This window comes from Vipera ursinii, assembly GCF_947247035.1.
Source record: "Vipera ursinii genome assembly, chromosome: 3".
In the NCBI taxonomy this organism is placed as follows: Eukaryota; Metazoa; Chordata; class Lepidosauria; order Squamata; family Viperidae; genus Vipera; species Vipera ursinii.
In genome coordinates, this window is record NC_139516.1 from 171,509,774 (window position 1) to 171,535,158 (window position 25,385).

A 25,385-nucleotide genomic window follows, 5' to 3' on the forward strand; every position below is an offset into this window, starting at 1 on the left:
ACACTTGAGTATGTACAATATACAACTCGAGGCAGCTTTCAAACAGTTAACACAATTTTAAAACCACAAAACCAGTACAATTTAAAACAAGAAAAAATTATAAAAGTTTACAAATAAAACTGCTACCTGTAATTAAATAGCGATTGATTTGTCCTCCCAAAGTTCCAAGAAGGCGTACAACTCTAGCTCTTACTGCCTCTAAAGATGGATCTTCCTCCTAAACCATAACAATATAGTGAGAATATAAACAGCTTAGAAGGTTTAAAACCACCCCAAACATGCTACTCTGGCGTAAGATTAGGCAACAGAGACACAAATTGGGAACACCTGCCAGGAGACTATTACAGTAATAAAGGCACAAATAACCAAAGCATTACCAATGCTGCAACCATTTCCTGTGTCAGAAACCACAGAAACCTACAAATATTCCTGGAACATCTTAAATTTATTTATCAAATTTAGAAAGTTGGCAACAGAAGTGGTTTTATAAAATTGACTTTGGCCTTCAGATAATACATGTATAAAGCGTTTTTCAAAACAAAAATCAGAAAAGTACATTCTCTTCTAATTTTATAAACCTTCTATATTTCATAACCAAACTCTGTCAGAAAGACCTTTCTTTAATATTGTAAATTTTGAAGCCTTTTAGGAACACGCTATCCTTTGATTTTGACGGAATGGAATATTTATGGATTCTGGATATTGCAAGATCAAACCAGCAGATACAATTTTATTTGTATGAGATTTTAGCCTACCTGAGGATAAAGTATTCTATAATAAATCATACATAGTCCTTTATTACTACCAATGAAATCTAACGTGAGACACTGACTGTTTACTGAGAAATTCTAAGCCTTAATATGTAAATTCTATTCAAGGCTTATTTACATAATAAATAAAATTAGCTTTTATTGAAATAATAAAACCACATATCACTTTTCCAAATGAAAAGCTGGTATTTTAGAAAGTCAGGAAAATTCTTTACCAATTCAAGATTCTTTGATTTTTTGAGATGCTGAATTACTACTTTGTTGATTCCTTTCTGAATGGCTTTGGAAAGTTTCTTCACTTCCCAATTATTCTGAGATTCACCTATTTTAAAGAAAAAAAGTGAACATTTAATATGCAAGCAATAAAATATATCTTAAAAGGTCTGCATTTATGATTTTTTCAAGAAACTAATATAAAACTCAAAGCTCCCCAAATGCACTAGAAATGATTGACTACATACACCTTCCATCAACGCTATTATAAACAGCCATTGAGTGGTGCTACAGAAAATCAGAAAGCTGAAATACAGTCCTTTACCCCTCAGACATTGCTCACTCCAAGACTATTCAGTAACACATGAATGATGCTAAAACATCTTCATATTCCTAGATATACCGCAATAAATATATAGGAGGTATATTTATTATTTTTACCTGCTGATGCAGAAGTTTTCAAATAACCATCAAGGCAAGGCACAATGTCTTTGTAATAAGGCTGAATAGTGTATCTGGGAATGTGGGCTGACCAGTCCTCCAATGCATCCAGTGCCACATCAGCCATTGGAGTGTAGCTAAGACCCAGTCTAAAAGCATTCTGTAGGTAGTGCATAATATCAAGATTTAGAAGTTTGGAGATATAAAACATCTATACTGTCCTGAAGTTATCTCTGACTACACAATGGAATATTTTCTTAACTATTGCTACAAATATTTAAAATGTTAAGGTTGCTAAGAGACTTGCTCCTGGAATAAGGTACAGTTAAACCACAGAATCAAATAGATGTGATAAAACTACAAAATCACATGTAACAAGCATACAAATTTACCATTCACATTTTGGACTTTCTCACTGATTTGCTCACTGTTGTGATGGTAATATAAAGAGGACTGCAGTCCTGCATGCGTACTATTGAATATCATGAAAAGATATTTTGTATAAGTGAAATGAAGGAAAGAATACCGACAAAATTACAAAATAAATATTCTGCATTATTTGATCCCAAATTAACCCACCTGTAAAGCAGGAATGTATGCTTTGATATCAAGCATAATGATGTCATATGGCAGAGAAAGCACAAAAGTCAGACAGGATGCTAATAATTCATCTTTGTACTGCTTCATTTTTGCTGTTACCTGTGATAAGAATTTTTTTTCAATGCAAATAACATTGATGTTACCTGAACGAATGAATAAATGTAACACATAATTCACTGTACTTCAAAAAAGTAATGTTTAAGATAAACATTAAGATAAACCCACAAAAGTGTTCTTTTAAACTAAAATCAACACTTCATGCATTTAAAGTTAAGAGAAATTATAAATGAAAAGGTGATAAAGTTAGAATTCTTTGCCTTTTTTCATCCCTGCAAATTCTACTATCACAGTTCAAAGAATAATATAAATAACCTCTTTTCCAAATTTGGAAAATAATGCAAAACAGGAACTCTTCTCTGGATCTTCAGGACATTTTTTCTTACTCTTTGGACTGACACCCTGGCAAAAGACAAAATAGAATTAACTGTATAAAAAATCTTATGTTTTACAATTTAAAAAACTTTTTGGATAATGTAAAATATTATGCAATTCCATATGCCAAATAAAATATCCTTATATGTCATTTCCTTTGAAGACTGGAAGTTGGAATTGGTTTAGAATACAGTTAATTTTTCTTAGCAATTTTGCTAATTTTTAAATGAATTACCATGGTCTATGATTTCTTTCTGTGCATAACTCAAATACTAATGTTCTTATAAAGCCCTAAGGAAACTTATAGCAAGTATATCAAATGTCCCATTTGTTCATATATACAGCACTACCTTTAAGACCCTGAAAAACATATGAGATAAGACTGATGAAGACTGAGTAGGGACTTCAGGTCTTCTCAATTTTGACATCTTTTCTATAATGGAGCATTTGTCAATTTCAACAGGCTTAAAATTTAATTTTTTTAAAGTTTAAGCTTAAAGTGTTTCATGCTAAGAAACATGTTGTAAGGCACCTGTACTACAAGGCATGCATACAATAGCTACCTCAAGTATTTTAAAAATACTGCTATATATTTAAGGCTGCCATAGGACACATTGACATGCACAGCTCCTTTTCTGCTGCTTTATGTATTTAACAGGGTTTATAGACAGTTCAAATCACAGCCAGGTATGAGCAGTGTACAATTGTCCCTGGTTACTTGATGTTTAAACAAAATACAATCTACAAGTCAGGGCCAGAAAATCACCATATAAGACCTTGGGAATAGTTGAAATCTATCTCCCAATTAAAACCACTTCATTTAACAACTACACTGGCTAGTTATCATTTGGTAACATGATGATAATAAACAACAATAAAAAAATCATTTTCTAACCAACGCCTGCCTTTACAACCGAATTTCATGCGCCTGACAACAAAAGCCTTCAGCATGCAACTGATTAAAGTTTGGTCAGTTTAAAGCAGCAGCTAATCAACTAATTATTGAACTTATTAGCTTGAGGTCAGCACTTTGTAAGGAAGCGTTCCGCTATGAAGAAAAGCAGCTCAGGAAGAACCTTGTTGTTCACTTAGCAATTTTTTTGCTTAACAACCAAGTCGTTGGAATGAAATGTTGTCACTAAACAAGGAAGGGGTTTAATGCTGCATTTTAATTTTACTGCTTTGGTAGTAAAATTCTTCAGAAAATGAAAACAACAGAAGATGCTTGTAAATAAGTATTTATTTGTACCCTAGCTTTATTATTATTAGAAATAGCTTAAAGCAGAGGACATCTCCAACACCTTCCTCCTCTTATTTTCCCCTAGAATATTATAAAAATCCAAATGTTACAAATATTTGTAAAAACCCAACTGACAGATTATGCATTTATTTGCATAATCCTAATCTCCACCAGCCTGAACCATGACCAACTCCTGTGTCTGAAATGTTTATAATTTACTTCAGACTTGTGATTTAATGTCAAATAGAAAACAACAATTATACTTAATGTGATACAGAAATAATATGAACCATATATAGGTTCAGTGGGAGAAGAGAAAAGCGAGTAGGAAAACAGCTCAATCCTACTTTTTCTCTTATAAAAATGAAGTAATCACAATTATATTTAAAATATGAAGGTGTGAACAGACCAATGCAACTTCAGTGATTCTTTGAACCCCCTCCCCTCAAAAAAAAATTCCTGCAGTGGCTTACTCACCACAAAATATTTAGTCTTCTTTGCAATTTTCATCGCAACAGACAGCAGCTTATAAAATCCACTAATAAAAGGTAAATGTGTTGCCTGTATAATCAGCTCATAACCAAATGAATAAATCCATGGTTCAAAATATTTAATATGCTTGTCTGGAAGGATCTCTCTGTATAAGTTTGGAAACAGGACCAAAAACAAGTAGAGAAGAAAGTGATGAGCAATCTGACCAATGATGAGTTAAAACAATTCTCAATAACCCCCCACCTAGGATGCCCCAATCAACCAAAGAGTCAAACACAACTATTTCAACTATTTTTTAAAAATCCTAAATAAGTACATTTGTGATGCTTTGCCAGGATATGGCTTTTTAGTAAGAATGATAAAAACACAGTATATTAAATGATGCATCTCACACATATGCTAGTCTTTTTAGTCCTATTATACCTGCAAAATTCCACTAAGTTAATGAAGGCTGTGTAGTCTTTAGGCTTAGATGGCTGAAGGTTTGCAGCTGGATCAGAGGTAGGAATTGTCAGATGGGCATCACCTTCACTTCCATCCTGAGAAAAGAGTATCAGAAGCAGTTTTGGAAGTGATTTTCAAGTTTGCCATAAAGTCTATTTTCAAATTCTTGCAAGCTTCTCAAATAAGAATAAAAATCCAATAATAGACCTTGAAAACAATGATATGGAAAAAAGTACTGAATAACTGTATATTAATATTTTTAAAAAAGTAAATCCTACCTTCTCTTCATTAATGTTCTGTTTCTGAACTGTAAGATCCAGTTTATCAATTATTTTTATGATAGATTTTATGAGTTCATCATATAACAGACGGTTTAGAGACTGTAGTGGTGAATTTTCAGTTAGACAAGCTTCATCTGCCAACAGAATGTCCTTTAACAGGAAGGAAATAAAGAAAACTGCAATTGCACACTATATTGGGTTTTTGCTAATTTATTAGAAAATGCAAAGATTAAAATAAATAATACATATATAGAGATCCCAAACATAGAAGTTCTACAGCTCTTTTTTGATCAAATGTATTTATGGCACTGTATTTCAATGTTTGTTTACCACAAGAAAGATGTAACTGGATATATTGCATATACAAAAGTACTCGAGAAGCCATTTATGTTCATGCCCAGCTAGTGCGATCTAAACATCTATATGAGACTTCAGATATATTGAGATGGACATAAGGAAAAAGAAGACTTTGAACAACTAGGTGAAAGAATGAAAGTGTGCGCCAGGAGACAAAACTATAAGTTTTTTTCAGGAGAAAATGTATCACAAAGCGTAACAATCTATTAATTATTATCGTTAACCTTAAAGACTTTCTTTACCTTCATTGTGTCACAGCTAAGTAAGGTTCTAAACAGAACCAGGTAATCCTTGTATGTAGGCACTTTCCATTTCCCAGTCCTTATTTCTCCAGATGAATTTGATTCTTCTGATTTGGAAATATTCTTCCCAAAAAAATCCTGAAAGATATTTCAATGTTGAAGTAACCATGTCAAATTATGTAGTTTTCCATACTTAATCTTAGACTCCATGACAATAAATCAGGAACATTTTGTCAAGACACATTGAAATATTCTTTGAAATGCCTTCATCTCAGGAACAAATAACTGGTACAGTATAAATTAACTGAAAAGTGCTGAATGGTTCTTAATATATCTGCTGGGGTCCCTATTTATGTTTCTTGCAATAGAAATCAAGAGGGTTGCATTAACATATAGGCAAATGAAAGTTATAAATTGATACAAATAGTCCTTGAGTTACGATCATTTGTTCAGTGGTACTTGTGTTTGGTCCCCAAAGTTATGGCCACACTGCAACTCCATGGTCACATGATCAACGTTTGGGGATTTGCAGCCTGCCCGTACTTACAACTATAGGGGTGCTTCAACTCCCCAATTCACCTATCTCCAGTTCCTTCTTTGCCCCTTTGGCCACCCTGTACAGTGGCACTCCTCGGTGGCAGTATTGGACTGAACTATACTAAAAAAATTACGGGGGGTGTCTTCTGAGCCTTTTGCCCCACCCATTATCCAGCTGTGGACTATGCTGTCTCTTATCAGACTATTCTTAGGCAACATCTCTGGAACCTGCCTCCCAAAGTCATTCCTGCACACCAGTACACTACATTCTAAATTTTCTGGTAAGGGAGAACATTTTTGCCATTCATTACAAATTTTGCAGGACCCCTAAATTGCAAATAAATACTTTTCCAATTTTGTAAATACACATTTAATTCCACAAAACCCCAAATAAACTTACCATTGAAAACACCAGTGGTTTTGAACAGATTCTGATTAAAGCCTGATGCACTGAAAATGAAGAAAGTTTGTTTTAATTTAGTATTTCAATAAGCTGGACTTAAATAACACTGCTAATGTCCTAATGTAACAAAAATTATACGTTCCCATTACAGAGGGGAGACAGATATTGCAGTGATCAATCTGCTGTACTTCTCTGAGGCCTAAATGTGAACCCAATTTTATGGCAGACTTTTGCAACAGTCTTTGGCTTACGACCTCAATTGGGACCTGAATATCAATGGCTAAGCAATGTGGTCATTAAGTAAATGCAAGCCAGTTGCCAAGTGTTCAGATTGCAATCATATGATCATGGGAGTGGTGCGAGAACTGTAACTTCAAGGATGGAATGCAAGCCATTTTGTCAAGGCTATAGTAATTTTGAACTATTGTTAAATAAATGGACATAAATTAAGGACTACCTATACTCAAAATTACATTTTACAATGCCAACTTTGCACTAGCCACTGAACTCAAAGAAAATGAAGAAAACTTCTAAAAACTCTGCTTCTCCTTTTCACATTTACTATGATGAATATTAAAATGGTATTTTAAAATGGTCCAGTTGTTTAGTGAACAAGATTTACAGCATCCTTTATCATGTTGAACTTTATCATGTTGAACATTATCACTATTTTTCTGTAAGTTCTAAGTCCTTTTGCATGTCAACACATGGAACGTATTTCCTTGACTTGTCAGACTATCAACTTCATTATTTGTTCCCTTCCCACTAATCAACTGCTAATTTCTGACTGTATCAATCACCCTATTTGTAGACAAGAAGCCTTCCCCCTTATTTCCAGATTGTAAGAAAATAAAACTTTAAAAAGGTGTTTTCTGACCCAGAATCTTGCTGGTAATAAATCTTTGTCTGCCTCCTATCCAGAACCCAGTCTAAGCAAAACTAAACTAGGATGGAAATATGGAACCTCTTATCTTCTAGCATTTAAAAATAGGGAAAATGCCTGAGTCAAAAGAAAACTATGACAAGTAGCATTAGAAACTGGAATTAATACAAAATTCTAAGCCAAGATTTTAAAATGTTTGCTGCATGAGCCATAATGTTCACATATAACGCTTAGTTTACTCAATGTTCATTTTGTTAAGCCTAAAGCAAACTTCATTATAGTATAGGAAGCCCATTTGTTACAAGAATGAGGAAAAGAAAAAATAAGTGAAAACTAATAATTAAATCATGATTGACAGGGAGGAATTAGTAATGTCTTCCAAAATGGTGGAGAACATGATGGGAGTTGGGGAAACTGATTCAGAAATTAAAATCCAAATTGAAGGGTTGTACTAGAAGGGACGCGGTGGCTCAGTGGGTTAGGACGCTGAGCTTGTCGATCAGAAGGTCGGCAGTTTGACGGGTCGAATCCCGAGTGCCGCATAGCAGAGTGAGCGCCTGTTACTCGTCCCAGCTTCTGCCAACCTAGCAGTTCGAAAGCACGTAAAAATGCAAGTAGAAAAATAGGGACCACTCTGGTGGGAAGGTAACAGCATTCCGTGCACCTTTGGCGTCCAGTCATGCCGGCCACATGACCACGGAGACGTCCTTGGACAAGCAATGGCTCTTCGGCTTTGAAACGGAGATGAGCACCGGCCCCTGGAGTTGGAAACAACTAGCACGCATGTGCAGGGGAACCTTTACCTTTACCTTTACTAGAAGATGCAAAGCTTTAATGTAACAGTATATTCTAATTGCTGCAAAAGTTAAATAGTAATTATCAGGAAATGCCTATTACTACTGTTTCTTTAAATTTGTAATTCTATTCAAACCTAAATTCATGCTGAAGTCAAAGGAACTATACACATTTGTACACTATAGGATACTCACCGACAGTGCTCATAAAACTCCACAATACAGGGCCTTTTGCTGCCAAAGCTAAAAATACTTTCACAATAGACCTACAACATGCTGTTTGCATCTTGGTACTATATTGTGGGAAGCTATCTATTTGAACTATTATAAGACGTTCAAGAACTGGAGTGTATATCTCAGGAATCTAGAAGAAGAACAAGAGGAGATATTGGAAAAAAGCAGTTGCCTTTGTTCTCAAATTTGCTGTATTATTCAACCAAAAAAAATTATAGCAGCATCTTCATCAATGAAGGTCCAGATATTTCCTGAACATACTGTACACATAGCCTCACAAATTAGATTTAAACTGCTTACTTACAGCATCCAAATGTAATATAACACTTGCAATGGATTGAAGGAAGCTTGGTAGTTGATATACATGGTCATCAATTGTTTCTGCCTCAGTTAGATACATCTGCTTACAACGCTGAAGAAGTTCAACATACATGAAATCAACATCCTTTGGTCTGATAACTTTACAAGGCTTTAAGTGGAAAAAATACAAAAATTATTATATAGGTTTAAGGTTAGGAATATGCAAAATTCATTAATTAGAGAATGGACAATTCTGGACTGTTTTACTCCGCTTATGGATCATGTCAAAATGTCTTTAGAAATTACTAAGTTATTCATTAATGTATATTGTCCCAAATTTATTTCACATGATGAGACTTCTTTGAAATTCTATTCAATATTCAGTAGAAGTAATTTGATACAGAAAATCCAGAGAAATGTACAAAATGGTCTCTAAGACAGTTTGTTTAAAACATCTTCTACCTATCAAATAGAGGTAGTCCTCAACTTACAATAGTTTGTTTAGTGACCATTTGAAGTTACAATGGCACTGACAAGTGACTTATAATCATTTTTCACACTTATGACCATTATGACATTTCCATGGTCACATGATCAAAATTCAGACACTTGGCAACTGACTCATACTTTTGATAGTGTCCCAGGGTCACGGAATCACTTTCTATAACTTTCTGACAAGCAAAGTCAATGGGGAAGCCAGATTAATACGACAACCGTGCTATTGCACTGATTTATCTGATAATGCGCAAATTTGAAGATTAACACAAAAGAACTTAAATGGGATATATTATATCTAAAGAATTTTTTTTTCTGTCAACTTTCTGCATAATCAAAACCTTTAATATAATCTTGAATTTATATTATATTGGTTTGAATTTCAACATCTAGCTGCATGAGTGGAATGAATTCCTAACTGCATAAGACTACAAGAATCAACAGCATCCTGAACTATTTGAAAAGTTCTTTCTCAATAAGTCTCCTAAAGCCAGTTAAAAAAACTATACAAGTAGTCCTCGAGTTACGAGTGTAATTGAGCCTGCATGTTCCACTCGTAACTCGAAAACTTGTAGAGTGAATCTCGTACCTCAAATGAGATTACTCCCTTGCTTGTTAAAACGCACATGGCTCGTTAAGCGAACATGAGGTATCTCAGGATGGGGAAGGCCATGGAGGGCCTAGTGATGGAACAGGCCCCCAAGGTCTCCCCGACCCACTAAGATATCGCATGCTTCCCCCTCCCTTCTTGCTGTGCCGGACTCACATGGAAAAGATCTGTCTTTTCTCTGCTGCGGTTCTTGCTGCCGCCTGAATCTAAAGCTAGGGAATGCTTCCGCGGCTCGATCTGGACTCCAGAGGCCTTTCCCAAGCCACTGCCACCTGGATTTGAGTCCAGGGGATGCTTCCATGCAACGCCACGGCCCGATCCGGGCCTGGAAAACAGCCTCTGGAACCCCGATCCAGCCTCTGGAGGCACATGGAACCATTCCCAGCTTCAGTTCCATTCTCTGTTGCAGAGAACTGAGGCCTAAAGTACCGTAAGATCACATGAGATCACTGTGTGGCATGATCTTGCGTTACTTCAGGCCTCCATTCTCTGCAAATGCACCAAAGGCCTGGAGGAGCCAAGAAAGCGGAGGATCTCGATCTTCGCAGGGTGAGTATTGAAGGCCTGGTGCCTTGTGAGACCCAGGGGGAGGGAGGGAATAACCAGGGTGAATGTTGCAGAGCCACTGCGGTTGCTTGTAAGGGCGAATGACTGCCATGGTGCCGCAATATTCGTAACTTTGGGACTTGCTCGTAAGCACTAGGGGGCACTCATCATGTAACTTTGAACCAGCATTAAGTGAATGCTCATAACTCGGGGATTATCTGTAGTTTGGAACAGAAGGCACCCGTGTCTTCAACACAAAATGAAGTATTTATAAAAGGCCTTCATGACTATCAATTTCTAGTTGAATAGCTCTATCAAAGAACATGTTCAAAATTTATACAGTAATCTTAGTATACAAGGGAAACCAAATTTAAAGAAGGGGAAATTCTTAGTTAAAAATCCCCTCCTAATTGTTCCTAGCAGAATTTTACTTGTAGTATAGCATAGCAATTAACAAGATTTCTATATGAGATTAAGAAATCTTTGGTTGAAATATTAAAGATGTTAAATTATTGAAAATGATTGTACTTGTCTTTCTGAAGATGGAAGACATTTCTTTTTAGGTTTTTTCTTTTATTCTTCTTTTTAATATATTTTTCCCTTTTTGCCTTGTCTCCCTCCCTTTTTTCTTTTTTCTCTTTGCACTTTTAATCTTTTTAAAAATATTTTTCTTCATATGTATTGGTTTACTATCTACAGAATTTCTACAGAAAATGATCTGCCAGATATATAAAATAAAACCTTATTCCCATTTGTAGCATTGCATTCCTTCAAAATAACTTTATATCATGAAGAAAACTACATACCGCTGCAAATAGTCCATAACCACGAATAGCAATGGACAGTTCTTTGTTGCTGGCATCCATATTTTTGATGGTAGCATAAAATTGTTCCATAAAGAATTGTAACTTGCTCTTATGCATTTCGACATCTTTTGCAACCATTGATGAAATCTTAAAATCATATATAAAATTAGCAATTTTAATTTTAAATATTCAAATGTTAAATATTTCCCAATCTTACATTTATCTATCATTAACACTATTTCCCCCCCAAATTATGTAATAAAATGCTAACACATTTGAAGGAAGAAGCAATATTTATTGACACTAAAATTAACATAATAAAACTATTAAGAAGCCTACAATCCTACAGGCCATGAAATCATACAGAGGCTGCGCCCACTCCAGCTCCGGCAATGCAAAAAGTCATGATATGTCGCGACGTGTCATGTGACACAGTGAGTTTGACACCTGTGCTCTAAGACATGAAAGGAAGATCTGCCTTTAAAAGAATGAATAAACTCTGGATGACCTTTCCATGCCTTCATGGAAGTCTGAGACCCTCACAACTCTGAACCCAGTCTAATATTGACGAATATAAAAGGGAAGAAAAAAGATAAAATATGGTTACCACAGGTAGATTTTGAAAATTTTTGAATTCTTTGGGCTAAAGCCATTCCATTCTTCTTAAAAATATATGCCGGGCTAGAGCTAGTATGCATAACTCATTTCTTACTAGTTAAAACAAGAGGCAAACTTACATGTAGACAATTTCACTATAGTATTTTCATTCTAGGAATTCTGCCAATGAACACTGTATTGTACCTGTTTAAGAAATGAATCCAATGCAGAATGACCAGCTTTCTTGACTTCTGCATTTTGATGGCCACTCCATTTGGACATTGTTTGAAACAATGAGACATAATTGTCTAAAAGATAAGTGCTGAACTGAACAGCATGCTTACTGAATAAATGTAGACCAGCTGTAAAGTAAACATTTTAATTTACATTGACGTTTTGTTTCAATTATACCCAAAATATTTTCACAACAGATTTTAACAGTTTTGAATGATTATTTGTTCATAGTATTAACTTTGATCAAATTGTTCAATTGTTATTTTATTTTTAAATATTTCCTTGCAAAAAAAATCCATATGACATATCTATGTCTTTTCTAAATGGAAGGCACATGTCAGCCTAAGCTAAACTGCTATTATACCGGATAATAATGAAGCTGAAATTAAAACTAGCTAAAGAATATAAACTCAATATGTTATTACAGAAACTACTTTGTCACCAAAAAACTATCTCATAAGAAAATAAGAAATTCTTACCAAGAGGCACAGCATATCTTTTTAAATCAATCTGCAATTTCAAAAGGTTCAAAATAAGAATAGTTCGCCAAATCTGCTTAGCATGTCAGAATCTTCTTTTAAGAAGGAGATATAAAAGAGACACTATATATACCTGTGGACTTATGGCCTTCACTGTAAAATCAAAGATCTCTTTTGAAGTTCGGGGATCTGTAGAAAAGAGACAAACCATACAAATACAGTAATGACAGAGTTGTGTGAATTTAAATCTTTCTTCACAAGACATAAAAGTCAGATATCAACAATACTTTATTCCACCATATTGCTTTGATTCGACAAACTAAACAAAAGTAATCCATCATGTGTATTTACCATAGAAATAGGCCCTGGTTAACAAAACAGTAATTGGGATCAGAATTTCCATTGCTAAGTGACAGGTCAGGAAGTGCAACAGTGTGTAACTGCATCACAAATCCTGGCATTCCCCATTGCCATTGATAATCAAATTCCACCAATCATTAGTCAAGGACCCACTTCAATCCAAGGCATTCCCAGCTTGGTCCATTCTACTTTTGCTATTGCAGGGAACCACTGAAAATCTCCATACAGATGCACCATAAAGCCTAGAAAATTATCAGAATGAACTGTAGAGAACAACTAGAAGTTTTAATTTATACCAGTTTGTTCTACTCTACTCTCACATTTCCCAATTTTACAAAACCTTCAGAGAACAAAGCCAAACATTATGAAATGTCTGCTAATCTGCCTTAAGATTCTAAGAGAACAAATTATTTGGAAAGGGCACTAAAATGCAAATATTTTTAAAAATATTTTAGAAAAAGGAGAAAAGCAAAGTATACACCTACATTACAACAGGTTAAATAAAGTGAATTAAGGCTATTCCAATAAAACAAATTGCCAAGATCAAAAAAGTTACAAAATCACCTTTTATGATTCTAAATACTTGTAGGCTTCTTTTATACATGAATTAATCTAGGAAAGTATCCATAATTTTGTTTTATATCAATTCTTCTCAAATTGATAAATCAGTTTTAGTATTAAAACAAAGCAAGAAAGTAATTCATAGAAAGTTTCCATAATTTACAAGCTTTCAATAAGACTTTTCATTTTAAATATGTGTGCAAATTGTTCAACATTGAGATTTTGACAAATTTGGTCATTTCCATTTTATTGAAAGAAGTCTGATCTTGAAACAAATTATTCCAAACAGTGAAATGAGATTTAAATAGGATGAACTTTCCAGCCTTGAAATTGTCCCCACCCTTAAAAGATTTAGCCTTTTTGGTGAAAGGTAATTTTATACAGGAAGAAAATTGTACACTTTTTTGTTATTGGCTTATTTTAGTAAAATAAAGATTATACCTTCATCCATGGATTTGGTAAAATTATACATAAGTGCAGTCAGTCCTTTCAGACACCCTGCTACAATAGGCAGCTTTGGTTGTCTTGTTGCAGAGGTCATCTGAAAATGAGAAAATATTATATTAAAACAAGATCAGAGAAGGTCTGAAGTAACAATAGTAATAAAAGTCAACATTTTAGCAATGCATCTATTTTAAGATTATGGAATAAATGTGGTACTTCTGATGTATAACTGGGTACCAGTTTAATGTAGGATGAATAATCCAGAAAATGTTGACACCTAAATAACCAGTAAATCATACAGGGTTGTGATAGCACTAACCAAGTTCTTACCAAATGCCTTTAAAGAAGTCATTTATATATTCTGGCAAATTGGCACCATTTATATACCGTATATTAAATAATCAGAGATCTATTATAAATGAATAACCGATACTAAAAGACAGGTTTGTAAAATCTGCCCTTGTTACTTTCTACAGCAATAAGAGATGTATTCATCACTCTGATATACTATATAAATAGATCAGTTCTTTTATTTCACAGTTCTAAAAGGTTTAGAGCACATGCAAGTTTTAATTATATGTATAAGAACAATACTATATAAGCAGTATAAAATATACATATAGGTTATATGTTATAAGTAAATGATAAACTTCACCCGATTCCCAGGAGCTTACATATAATTTCTAACACATTTACAAAAATATTTAACATCCTTTTCACCTATTCATAATTTAATACCAGCTATGCAAATTATTTTTGCCCATCATTATATTGAAAAATTAAATTCAATGTAATATACAGATTTCTGAATCTCATTAAATTTTTTAAAAATGCTAGATGTGTTTACAAAAACATAGCAAATATCTCACTAATTCAATTTGCATTAACTATGTCTCACTTCTGCCAATTATTCTCATAGTGCAATTTATAGAAGAAAATGCACATGTCCAAAATTAAAACACTGTGATGACCTTATTAAATAAGCTTCATTAATATTGAGTAATTGGATCAGCCTGGAAACCTGCAGACATATACATATACAGCCTGGAAATACGCAGTACATATACATCAAAAGCATACATGGAAAAATATATATTCAATTTTATACAATGAACTGGAATAGCCCATTAAAACTTGTATCATAATAAAACAGTAATATATGAGGTATTAAGAGTCACCATTGTCAACACTAAGAAATCAAGCTCAATCTTCCATACCAAATGCAAAACTCTTTACCTGTATTTTTAATTCTCCCAGATAAGCACGGAATAGTTTTTCAGAATTGTCAATCATTTCACTAGGTTGAACTTCTCCCAAGACTCCTAAGAGCTCATAAAGCCTTTCCAACACTTAAAAAAAAAACATAGCACTTTAATCACTTGATTATATTTTCTTTGATGTCAACTACCCCAATTATTTTTCCACTATCATCAAATGTAGGATTTAATTCAGAGCAACATACAGATTTCCAAGTTCTTACCAGCATTCACATACATTGTCCTGATGGGTACTAATCTCACTGTATATATGTTGCTACTCAATTAGTTATACCATAAAAAAACACCTAGAAATGCACTCCTGCACATCTGCAATGATTACTTCCAAGAGAAGTTCAAGTAGCTGCTTAGTTTTGAAACACGTAATTTCAGCAAATAACTATATTTGAGCCCTCTCCAAATCCCACCTCACCCCTCAGCTTTCTGAATTGATCTTGCTTGCCAGGCAAATCACAAATAAACTTGCTAAAAGGAAAGAGTCTACCACAAGGTGGTACACCTATTGCTCAGGCTTTCAGCAATAATTTTTTAATGATTCAGGGAAGAAATAGAGCATGTGAAAAGATATTAAGCCAGAAAGCAACAGAATACTCTTCTTTTTCCAACTACATTTTTTCCTGGGAAGAAAAAGTTACAAATTATCATGCCATGTTCCTCAGACTGGTCTCTTTTGCAACACCTGGGGAACAAATCTTGATGTCTCGCACATTTTTTTTAAAAAAATGTTAAGCTGTACATTAATTTTAAAAACAATTAAGTAGGAATAAATTTGTACAAATCAATGTCACATAGGGTCACCATCATTCCTTGCTTTCAATACTACTTACAACTTATTAGAGGCTTACTACTTTTTGTCAGGATATATCTCAACTGATTTATTATTTGGGACACTAGCTAATTTATGATACTTGCTAATCTTAGTTACTTACAAACAAGTTAAATATTACCTGTATCAGGCACTTTGCTTTTTATAGCAAGTTCTCCATAAAATTTGTTAAAGATTTCTCCAACTTTCATATCTTCCATTACATATGATGATTGTAAGTTCTGAAGCAGCTACAAAGATATTCAACAATCAACATGCCAAGGATTAGAATGGTAAATATTTTTTTAAAGTACAGCAAAATATAAAACCATGCCATAAATTTACCTTTATCAGTAGTTCGAGAGCTGGAATTCCACATTTTGCTGATCTTTCTTTTGTATAAACAGTAACACATATCCGCTAATTTTTTAAAAGACAAAAAAGATATTATATAATGATATAACCAAAATCCTCCAACTTAAATATGGAATTGTTGATGTAATTGTTCATTATTTTACTTTATTCAAAAATATTAAAACACCTAAAGATAACAATGCAAATTTGTTTACCCACATAATAATTTTGGATACTGGAATATTTCACATCCCTCAGTTGCATTAATCAAAAGCCAGGTTGTAGCAATGTCTTTTCTGTACATTTTGGGCTAAATTAAATCTTCTCTTTTCAACAATGAAGTGTGTTCATAAAAAGACATCCATTCAGAACATCCCAGTGGTAAAGAGAGAATATGAAATTGATAGAAATCTATTATTCTATCTGGAAGCATTAACAATATTAGAATATTATATTCTAATTATGATAAATACTATTAACATTAAAATAAGATTAGAACAATATAAACAATAGCACAATAGTACAGTTTCTAGTTTGAGACAGGTTACAATCACAGTTGATTGTTCAGACCCAGAAGAACTAGCATGTTACAGATTTTTATATTAAAAGGGCACATTCCGAAGATAAAATTATGAAATTAAGATGAAGTACAAATCATGTTTTCTATTTTTCCAACCTCCATCCAAAATACAATTTTCATACCTAATCTGTTTTGAAGATGTAATGTTTTTCATTTGAGATATTTTAAATATTTCTCATGAAGTACAGGTAAGTATTATCTCGTTTGAGAATTTCAATTGAACAAATAATTTAAGAATTTCATGAAAGCAATTAGCTTTTAAAATTACCATTAGTATTTTAATTTTAATATTAATTTTACTTTGCTCAGCAAATTTATCTAGTTTGACATAAAAAAAACCTAAAATAATTTTCTTTGACTTACCTTTACATCTTGTGCATAAGGCTGAACTTTGAGGCCAATCTTTTCCACAAAGGCAAGAATAAATTTTAATGCTTCTTCTCTGCATTCTCTAAACTAAAATAAAATCATCTTCATTAAGAATATATTCAGACAAAATAAGGCTTAATATCAGCCTTCTGAAATGAACATATAAAACACTGCACTCTCAGATCACTTACTTAACTGCTACACACAGCCTTTGAAAAAGCAATTCAAATAACTTCCAACATAAAATGTAGTCTAGAAATATAACTCAACAAGGCAAGACTATTTAAAAAATAGTTTCATCCCTAGATTTTTAACTTACATCTTGAACACTCAGCGACTTATGAATAAAAGATAGTAGTCCATTTTCTTTACAAAACACCAGTGAAATCTGCAAGGCTGAGGGAAGAATAAATGCAGATTAATATTTTTTAAAATTAAGCAAATACTTGACAGGTAATCCGTGACTTACAATTATTGGTTTAGCAATCATTCAAAGTTACAGTGGCACTGAAAAAAGTGACATGATTGGTCTTCACACTTACAATCGTTGCAGCATCCCTAACTATGGTCACATGATAAAAAATGGGTGCTTGGCAACCCCCATGTATATTTATGATGGTTGCAGTGTCCCTGGGTTATATCATTACTCTTTGTTACTGTGGGAAGTCACCCCCCCCCAGAAAAAGGAATGTTTTGGGGAATATTAAAAAGGCAGAATATATTTCTCCAAACGAATAATGGAGATCTTAAAAAAGGCAGGAAACCACCACCCCCGACCAGAAACTCGGCAGAAACCAGGTCTGTAGAAATGCAGATATGATAATCCTTTCAGAAAGGCTGGAGCCAGGAAGCTTGGAGTTTATGGGATTAGAAAAAGATCCCTAGAATCAACAACCCCTCACCCAAAAAATTCCAACACAGGCCATAGTCATCAGCCACAGCCCTAGGGAAGCAGGATATGACCTTTGGGACATAATAGGATTAACCCACCATTAGAATACCAGAAAGGCACACTGAACCTCAGGTCATAGTTCATGCCACAGGAACAGGAAACAACCTCAAAAGCCCAAGAAGGTATAAAAAACCACCACTCTCTGCTACATGTGGTCAGCTTTCCCAGAGTCACATTTCTGTCTGGCTCTGCTCTTCAATAAACTACAACCTTCTTTCTAAAGCAGTCTCCATTTTGTTTATTCCTGGCTTGGACTGGACCCTGATGAAGATTTTTCTTTCAGCATTACTTTCCCAATCAGCATCCAATAAGCAAAGTCAGTGGGTGATTTGCTGAGCCATGGCAAAAAAGCTTGTAAAATCAGGCACAACTTATTTAATGACTGTCTTTATTTATTTATTTATTTATTTATTTATTTATTGATGGGATTTATATCCCACCCTATCTCCCGAAGGACTCAGGGCGGCTAACAACAAAACATATAATAAGTACATAAATCAAGATAAAATGAAATTGAGAACATCAGTGCAATAAAAATTAGAGAATTTAAAAATGAATTAAAAATACTAAATATAAATTAATTAAAATGCCTGTCAGTCTAGGTCAGCCTGGTGGAACAGGTGTGTTTTGAGGCCGCGGCGAAAGGATTGGAGGTTTTGGGCTATCCGAAGCTCAGGGGGGAGCTGATTCCATAGGGTTGGCGCTCCCACAGAGAAGGCCCTCCCCCTGGGGGTCGCCAGCCGACATTGCCTAGCTGACGGTACCCTGAGGAGGCCTTCTCTGTGTGAGCGTACTGGACGATGGGAATTTGTTCCCGGCAGCAGATGGTCCTGCAAGTATCCTGGACCTAAGCCATGTAGGGCTTTAAAGGTAAGTACCAGCACCTTAAATCTCACCCGGAGGGCAACTGGTAGCCAATGCAGCTCACGCAGGAGGGGTGTAATATGGGAGTATCGGGGAGCTCCCATCACAACCCGTGCAGCTGCATTCTGCACCAGCTGAAGCCTCCGGGTGGTCTTCAAGGGCAGCCCCATGTAGAGAGCATTACAGTAATCAATACGGGAGGTAATGAGTGCGTGGGTGACTGTACGTAGGGCATCTCGGTCCAAAAAGGGGCGCAATTGGTATATAAGACGAATCTGTGCAAATGCCCCCCTAGCCACGGCTCCAATGTGATCTTCAAAACTGAGTCGTGAATCTAGGAGGACGCCCAGATTGCGTGCTCTATCAATGGGAGGTAACATCTCTCCTCCTATAGTCAGAGATGGAACCTCTTGGACTAAACGAGATGACGGTATGTACAGCCACTCAGTCTTGGCCGGGTTGAGTCGAAGCCTGTTTTCTCCCATCCAAATCTGTACCGCTTCCAGACAACGGGACATCACATCAAGGGCATCACAGGGTTGGTTCGGGGTGGAGATGAATAGCTGGGTATCATCAGCATATTGATGATATTTCACCCCGAAGCTACGGATGATCTCTCCCAGCGGCTTCATATAGATGTTGAACAGGAGGGGCGAGAGCACCGAACCCTGAGGCACTCCACAATTAAGAGGCCTAGGGCTTGACCTCTGCCCTCCTGCCAACACCGTCTGCGAACGGTCCGAGAGGTAGGAGGAGAACCAACGCAGAACGGTGCCTCCCACTCCCAGCCCCTCAAGACGACGCAGTAAGATACCATGGTCGATGGTATCAAAAGCCGCTGATAGATCTAATAGGACCAGGACAGAGGAATAACCTCTATCTCGGGCCCGCCAGAGTTCATTCACCAGCGCGACCAATGCCGTCTCCGTGCTGTGCCCCGGTCTGAAACCCGATTGGTACGGATCTAGATATTCAGCTTCCTCCAGGTTCAAAGGGAGCTGTCGTGCCACCACGCTCTCAACGACCTTCGCAAGGAAGCGAAGGTTGGAGACAGGACGGAAGTTGTTTAAAACAGCTGGGTCCAGTGCCGGTTTCTTGAGGAGGGGCCTTACCACCGCCTCTTTCAAGGCAGCAGGGAAGTACCCTTCACTCAGTGAGACATTGATAACTGCTAGGAGCCAGCCTCGTGTAACCTCCCGAGATGCATAGACTAGCCAGGAGGGACACGGGTCCAACAAACATGTGGCGGCACTTAGTTTCCCCATGATCTTGTCCACTTCATCCGGAGTCACAGGATCGAACTCTTCCCAAATGTACTCGGCCAACTTCATCGTTTTCCTCTCGTTAGATACTGCCCAGTCAGAGTCCAGACCAGCCCGAATCTGAGCAATTTTGTCCACCAGATATTTACTAAATTCCTCAGCCCGTCTATGTAGGGGGTCCTCTCCCGTCTCTTGACTTAAAAGGGAACGGACCACTCTAAATAGGGCGGCCGGGCGATTATCTGCGGACTCAATGAGGGTGAAGTAGGCGCGCTTTGCCACCCTCATTGCCACAAGATAGGATCTAGAAAAGGATCTTAACTGTGTTCCGTCAGACTCAGACCGACTGGCTCTCCAAATGCTCTCTAGGCCCCTTCTCTGGCGCTTCATCTCCCGCAGGTCCTTGGAGAACCAAGGAGCGAGTCGGGACTTGCGCCGGGTCAGAGGCCGCAAAGGGACAACGCGGTCGAACGCCTCCGAAGCAGCCTGTTGCCAGGCATTAACTAAGGGCTCGACCGGGTTGTGGGAGAGGGAGGTGGGAATCGGTCCAAGCGCCATCTGGAATTTATCTGGGTCCATCAGGCACCTGGGGCGGAACCACCTGGTCGGTTCTGCCTCCTGACATCGGGGGGTGACGTGACGGAGGCCCAACTGCAGGAGGTAGTGGTCTGTCCATGAAAGGGGTTGTGATGTTAAAGTAACCCCACCCAGTCCATTTAGCCACTGCCCAGAGACAAAAATTAGATCCGGCATGTTTCCTCCCTCGTGAGTTGGGTCCTGAGTAATTTGAGTCAGGTCCATGGCCGTCATGGAGGCCATGAACTCTCGGGCCACTTCTGATGCACTGCCCAGGGAAGGTAGATTAAAGTCTCCCAGTACCATAAGTTTTGGAAATTCGACCGCCAATCCTGAGATAGCGTCAGGTAGCTTGGGTAGAACCATTGCTGTGCAGCTTGGAGAGAGGTATACCAGAAGTAGGCCCAACTGACCACCAGGACCCCATCTTAAGAGGAGGGATTCACATCCGTCTATCTGAGGGGCAGTGGCCTCCCGCGGATGGAGGGTCTCTCTGATAACGACCGCCACGCCACCTCCCCTACCCTGAGCTTGAGGTTGATGTAGCACACGGAAACCTGGAGGGGATAAATCAGTCAGAGGGACCCCTCCCTCTGGGCCCAGCCAGGTTTCCGTGATGCATGCCAGGTCTGCGTCTTCCTCCTCGATCAAGTCATGGATGAGGGGAGCTTTATTCACAACAGACCTGGCATTAAAATAGATCAGCCTGAGCTCAGGAGTCAGTCCTCCCTCTTCCCCAGGGCAGCAGGCGAGAGCCAGAGGGTCAGAGCGCGCCATAGCAAGAAGATAGCGTGGGCGTGATCTCAGAATACGATATGGCCCTCTGCTCCTCCATCTGCTGCCATTCCCAATTACTGTGGGGATCGGTATCCCTGTCCCATCCCCCTGGTTTACAAGACTCTCCTCGGCCCTCATATTGCCGCGACCATTGGCCAACTTAGGCTGAGACAGGTCCGGTGGGATCTTCCCCTCATTCTGCTGGGCCTGACCCTCCCCCCTCCCTAACCCTTCAAAAAATTTTAAAAGAAAACCCAAGAGCCTCTTCTTGGCGCCATGCCACCTCTCGGGGTCCCAGGACCCGTCATTAAGGAAACGGCGGCGTAGGTCTGATGGCCATCTCTGAGAGAGGGGGGAAGCTCTCAGGGCAAGTAGCTCACTTCTGGTGTAAGCCATCAGAGGTGGAAATAGGAGTAAAGGACGAGCTGGTTGGAACAACTGCATATCAAGACCACAGAGCTGAAGTAGTGGCTCCTGAGAACATGGTCACCCTCTCACAGTGATCAGGATCTCAGGGGGTCACCATCCAGCTCCAGGTAGGTCACAGGAGGAGAGAGAGTCCGGTGAATGCTAGCATAGTCTGTTGGTGGATAACTTCGTAGCTCCGGTGATGAGCGGTGGTAGTTCATCTATCTCCATGCCTAAGATGTCATCGCGACCGAGGGGCTGTAGTCAGTCTCCGGTGAAAAAATGAAGGAGGGATTATCTGGATTTAAAGTATGATCCCGAGAGGATAACTGCTATCTCGGGGGCCTTTCGGCACATCCCACCTCCAAATAAAGCTTCAGGTGGTCCCTGGTGAATTCCGCCCTCCACACCAGATATAGGAGGGTTTTAAATGGCGCTCTAGCCTACAGACGGTGGCCATCATCCCACAGACCTCCGTCGGGGGGGGAGCTCGATGATCTTATAGATGGGCAGATGGGGGGCAGCAGCCACCAATTCTGGAGCCTCGCCGTCCGGGCTACCTTTCTAGGCAGCCCCAGGTCGTTACAGCTCCTCCGCAGGTGGCTGCAGGACCGGACCGTTTGTCTGTCGAAGGGAGATCGATCAGGTCGTTGTAGGTCCGTTGCAGGCTTCCACATGCCGCGCATCCAAGCAGGCCGCTTAACAGCTGATTTGGAGGCCGCCGCAAGATCCCACCGGCAGCTGCCGGCTAGTATATGCTCTCTGCCGGTCTGAACGAGCCAGAAAAGGCTGCAAACTGCGTGTTGCAGCCCGCCCATCATCGGCCGCTTTACAGACTGCCGCGGGGTGCCGCCGGTTACTCGCATCCAAGCAGGCCGCTTAACAGCTGATTTGGAGGCCGCTGCAAGATCCCATCGGCAGCTGCCGGCTAGTATATGCTCTCTGCCGGTCTAAGCGAGCCAGAAAAGGCTGCAAACTGCACGTTGCAGCCCGACCATCATCGGCCGCTTTACAGGCTGCCGTGGGGTGCCGCCGGTTGCTGTCGGCCGTTGTAATTCGACCGTCAGCCTGATCGAGCCGTTCCGCTTGGCCCCTTCGAGTCCGGGAGCCTTGCCTCCTTGCCGCTTCGCCGTCCTTTCCAATACCGCCCCGTTGTTATTGCTGGCGCTCATTACGGGCCCCACCGAAGCCTTGGAGGGTCCTGTCACCCATCTGGGCTAGGGAACAGCAGCCCCCTGCAGGGCTCCATGCCAAACTCGCATCCTTTGATCTCCGCGATCAGCTGCGAGCGGCCATCTTCCAGGAGACGTGGCAAAAAAAAAAATTCCATTGCTTAGCAATGGAAATTCTGGTCCAATTTGTGGTCGTAAGTCAAGGACTACCTGTATTTCCAAATAAAGGGTTTCAGAATGTAACACTATCCCTATGAATGTAACAAAGAATGGCATGTCCAGGAAATACATGACATAATGGAACAAGGATTATGCATTTGGCTTTTTTTTTCAACATCACAGATGAAGGTGAAAATCTAAATGCAGTCTAGAAGTTAAGACAATTTCAAATCTTGCTTGGGTTTATTCATCATGCTAAATTAAATAGTGGAGAATCTGTTACCACTGAAATGTGACTAGCCACTCATTTCATTCTCACATTAGACTGAGAAACAGCAAGAGCAGTCAGCAACTTTAAAGACTTCGAATTCCAGAATTCCCCAGATAGCATTCTAGCTAAGGAATTCTGGGAATTGAAGTCCACAGGTCTTAGAGTTGCTGAGACAGAACACTTTTTTAACTGTTAGGTTACACTGCAGCTCCCTACTATTGCTGATTCAGAAATCAAATTGTTCCAGCAGCTTTATCGAAAGATACCAAGATTACTATAGCTTTATATATCACTTTGTTGAGAACTTAACCCTGTAAAGCAGTTTAACATAATGTAAATAAACCTCAATTTCATAAATAATACTCCCCAAAAGTGATGTAGTATCTACACGGTAATAGGACGATTTAAGTTCTCCTGCACAACTCATTACTCGGAAGGTTGTAACCAACCAATTGTTCCGTTTAGTGCAGAGCATTTGCGAATGCAGGCGCTAGCATCTATACTTCTGTCTGCAATTTTGTTTTCCCGTCCGTTTCACCTAATTAACTACAACTGAGTCTGGAAGTAAACATTCTGCTTCCAGAATGGATCACATAGCTGCAACATTACGAAGTAAGGCTCGCTGAATAAGCAACGCATCGAACGGAGAGTATAGTTAGAGAAACGCGTCGCTTGCGTTTACATCCCAAAGCCCCAATTCCACTGCCTCACCACCGAAGTTTGTTTGCTTTTTAAAAGGAATGCATTGCCGAGACGTCAGGTCACGCCTTGATCAATTGTTTACACACCCAGGATGTCGTCTCCACTGCTAACGAGACACGCCTCCGCTAAAGAACGGATTAAGCCGCATCCGTGGAGCGCTGCACTGCCGGGGTCTGATCTCCGAAGGGTGTCGTGCAGCTGGAAAAGGAAGCCCTGCAACCCACCGCCAGGCGCTGCACCGGAGGGCGCCATGCCGCCCGCCGTACCAGCAGCAGGAACAAGCTCGGGCTCAAAAGGGAAGCGGAGAGGAGTGGACGAAACCAAGCCCACAGCCGGACGGAGGAGGAGGAGGATCAAAAGCGAAATATCCAAGGAATAAACCAACTCTTATGAGGCGCAAGAAAACATCACGGGATTGGCTTTAGCAAGCGGAAGCTGCCTGCACATTAAATTAGATTAAACCATTGCCGCCTGGAATTGGGGGGGAGAATCTTGTCTAGGATGACAGGATATTCTTATTCGCTTGGTCCTGTCGAGATGTTGAAATAGGATACAACGTTAGACAAACTCCCCCTTTACATTAATTGGATATTCCTTATCTGAATAGTAAAGAGGCTCTTTGAGACATCGAGGTACTAGTTCAGGGGTAGGCAACCTCGGCTCTTTTATGACTCATGGACTTCAACTCCCAGAATTCCTGAGCCAGCTATGCTGGCTCAGGAATTCTGGGAGTTGAAGTCCATGAGTCATAAAAGAGCCGAGGTTGCCTACCCCTGTACTAGTTGAACACAGGGGGAACTCAACGTGGAAAAAAAAGTACTTGGAAGCACACGGGGCCGTATGGCTTGGTCAGCAGCCCCTTCCAGCAAGCCGACAAACGGCTTTTCGTCGTTCTAGCCATCCCACTCAAAAACACCACTTCAAACATTAAACACGCAAGAGGCAAGCGGGTATGAGCTCCCCCCTTTCCGAGCAGACGTGGCTTCTCCCGCTTTGCAATTGGCGAGAAAGCCCGCGAAAACGCGCGGTCATGTGATCCCATTTGGCGCGTGTTTTTTTTTT

The 25,385-nt window shown here is 38.7% G+C and overlaps 1 protein-coding gene across 1 annotated transcript in view; it reads right to left on the reverse strand.

Annotated features, from left to right (window-relative positions):
* The window catches only part of PRKDC (protein kinase, DNA-activated, catalytic subunit), a 97,387-nt gene extending 72,744 nt beyond the window's left edge, over window positions 1–24,643 (reverse strand). Inside the window, exons 1-23 of the mRNA XM_083357595.1 lie at window positions 24,410–24,643; window positions 17,500–17,576; window positions 17,175–17,267; window positions 16,223–16,297; window positions 16,020–16,128; window positions 15,032–15,144; window positions 13,793–13,892; window positions 12,564–12,619; window positions 12,431–12,461; window positions 11,922–12,079; window positions 11,121–11,267; window positions 8,668–8,832; window positions 8,325–8,493; window positions 6,450–6,499; window positions 5,513–5,650; window positions 4,911–5,063; window positions 4,612–4,727; window positions 4,174–4,333; window positions 2,397–2,483; window positions 2,004–2,123; window positions 1,425–1,584; window positions 986–1,092; window positions 127–217 (exon numbers count right to left, since the gene is read on the reverse strand). Coding sequence (XP_083213721.1) covers window positions 127–217; window positions 986–1,092; window positions 1,425–1,584; window positions 2,004–2,123; window positions 2,397–2,483; window positions 4,174–4,333; window positions 4,612–4,727; window positions 4,911–5,063; window positions 5,513–5,650; window positions 6,450–6,499; window positions 8,325–8,493; window positions 8,668–8,832; window positions 11,121–11,267; window positions 11,922–12,079; window positions 12,431–12,461; window positions 12,564–12,619; window positions 13,793–13,892; window positions 15,032–15,144; window positions 16,020–16,128; window positions 16,223–16,297; window positions 17,175–17,267; window positions 17,500–17,576; window positions 24,410–24,575 — 2,641 coding nt within the window. The 5' untranslated portion in view covers window positions 24,576–24,643. The remainder of the gene's footprint in view (window positions 1–126; window positions 218–985; window positions 1,093–1,424; window positions 1,585–2,003; window positions 2,124–2,396; window positions 2,484–4,173; window positions 4,334–4,611; window positions 4,728–4,910; window positions 5,064–5,512; window positions 5,651–6,449; window positions 6,500–8,324; window positions 8,494–8,667; window positions 8,833–11,120; window positions 11,268–11,921; window positions 12,080–12,430; window positions 12,462–12,563; window positions 12,620–13,792; window positions 13,893–15,031; window positions 15,145–16,019; window positions 16,129–16,222; window positions 16,298–17,174; window positions 17,268–17,499; window positions 17,577–24,409) is intronic.
* Window positions 24,644–25,385: the final 742 nt, after the last annotated feature.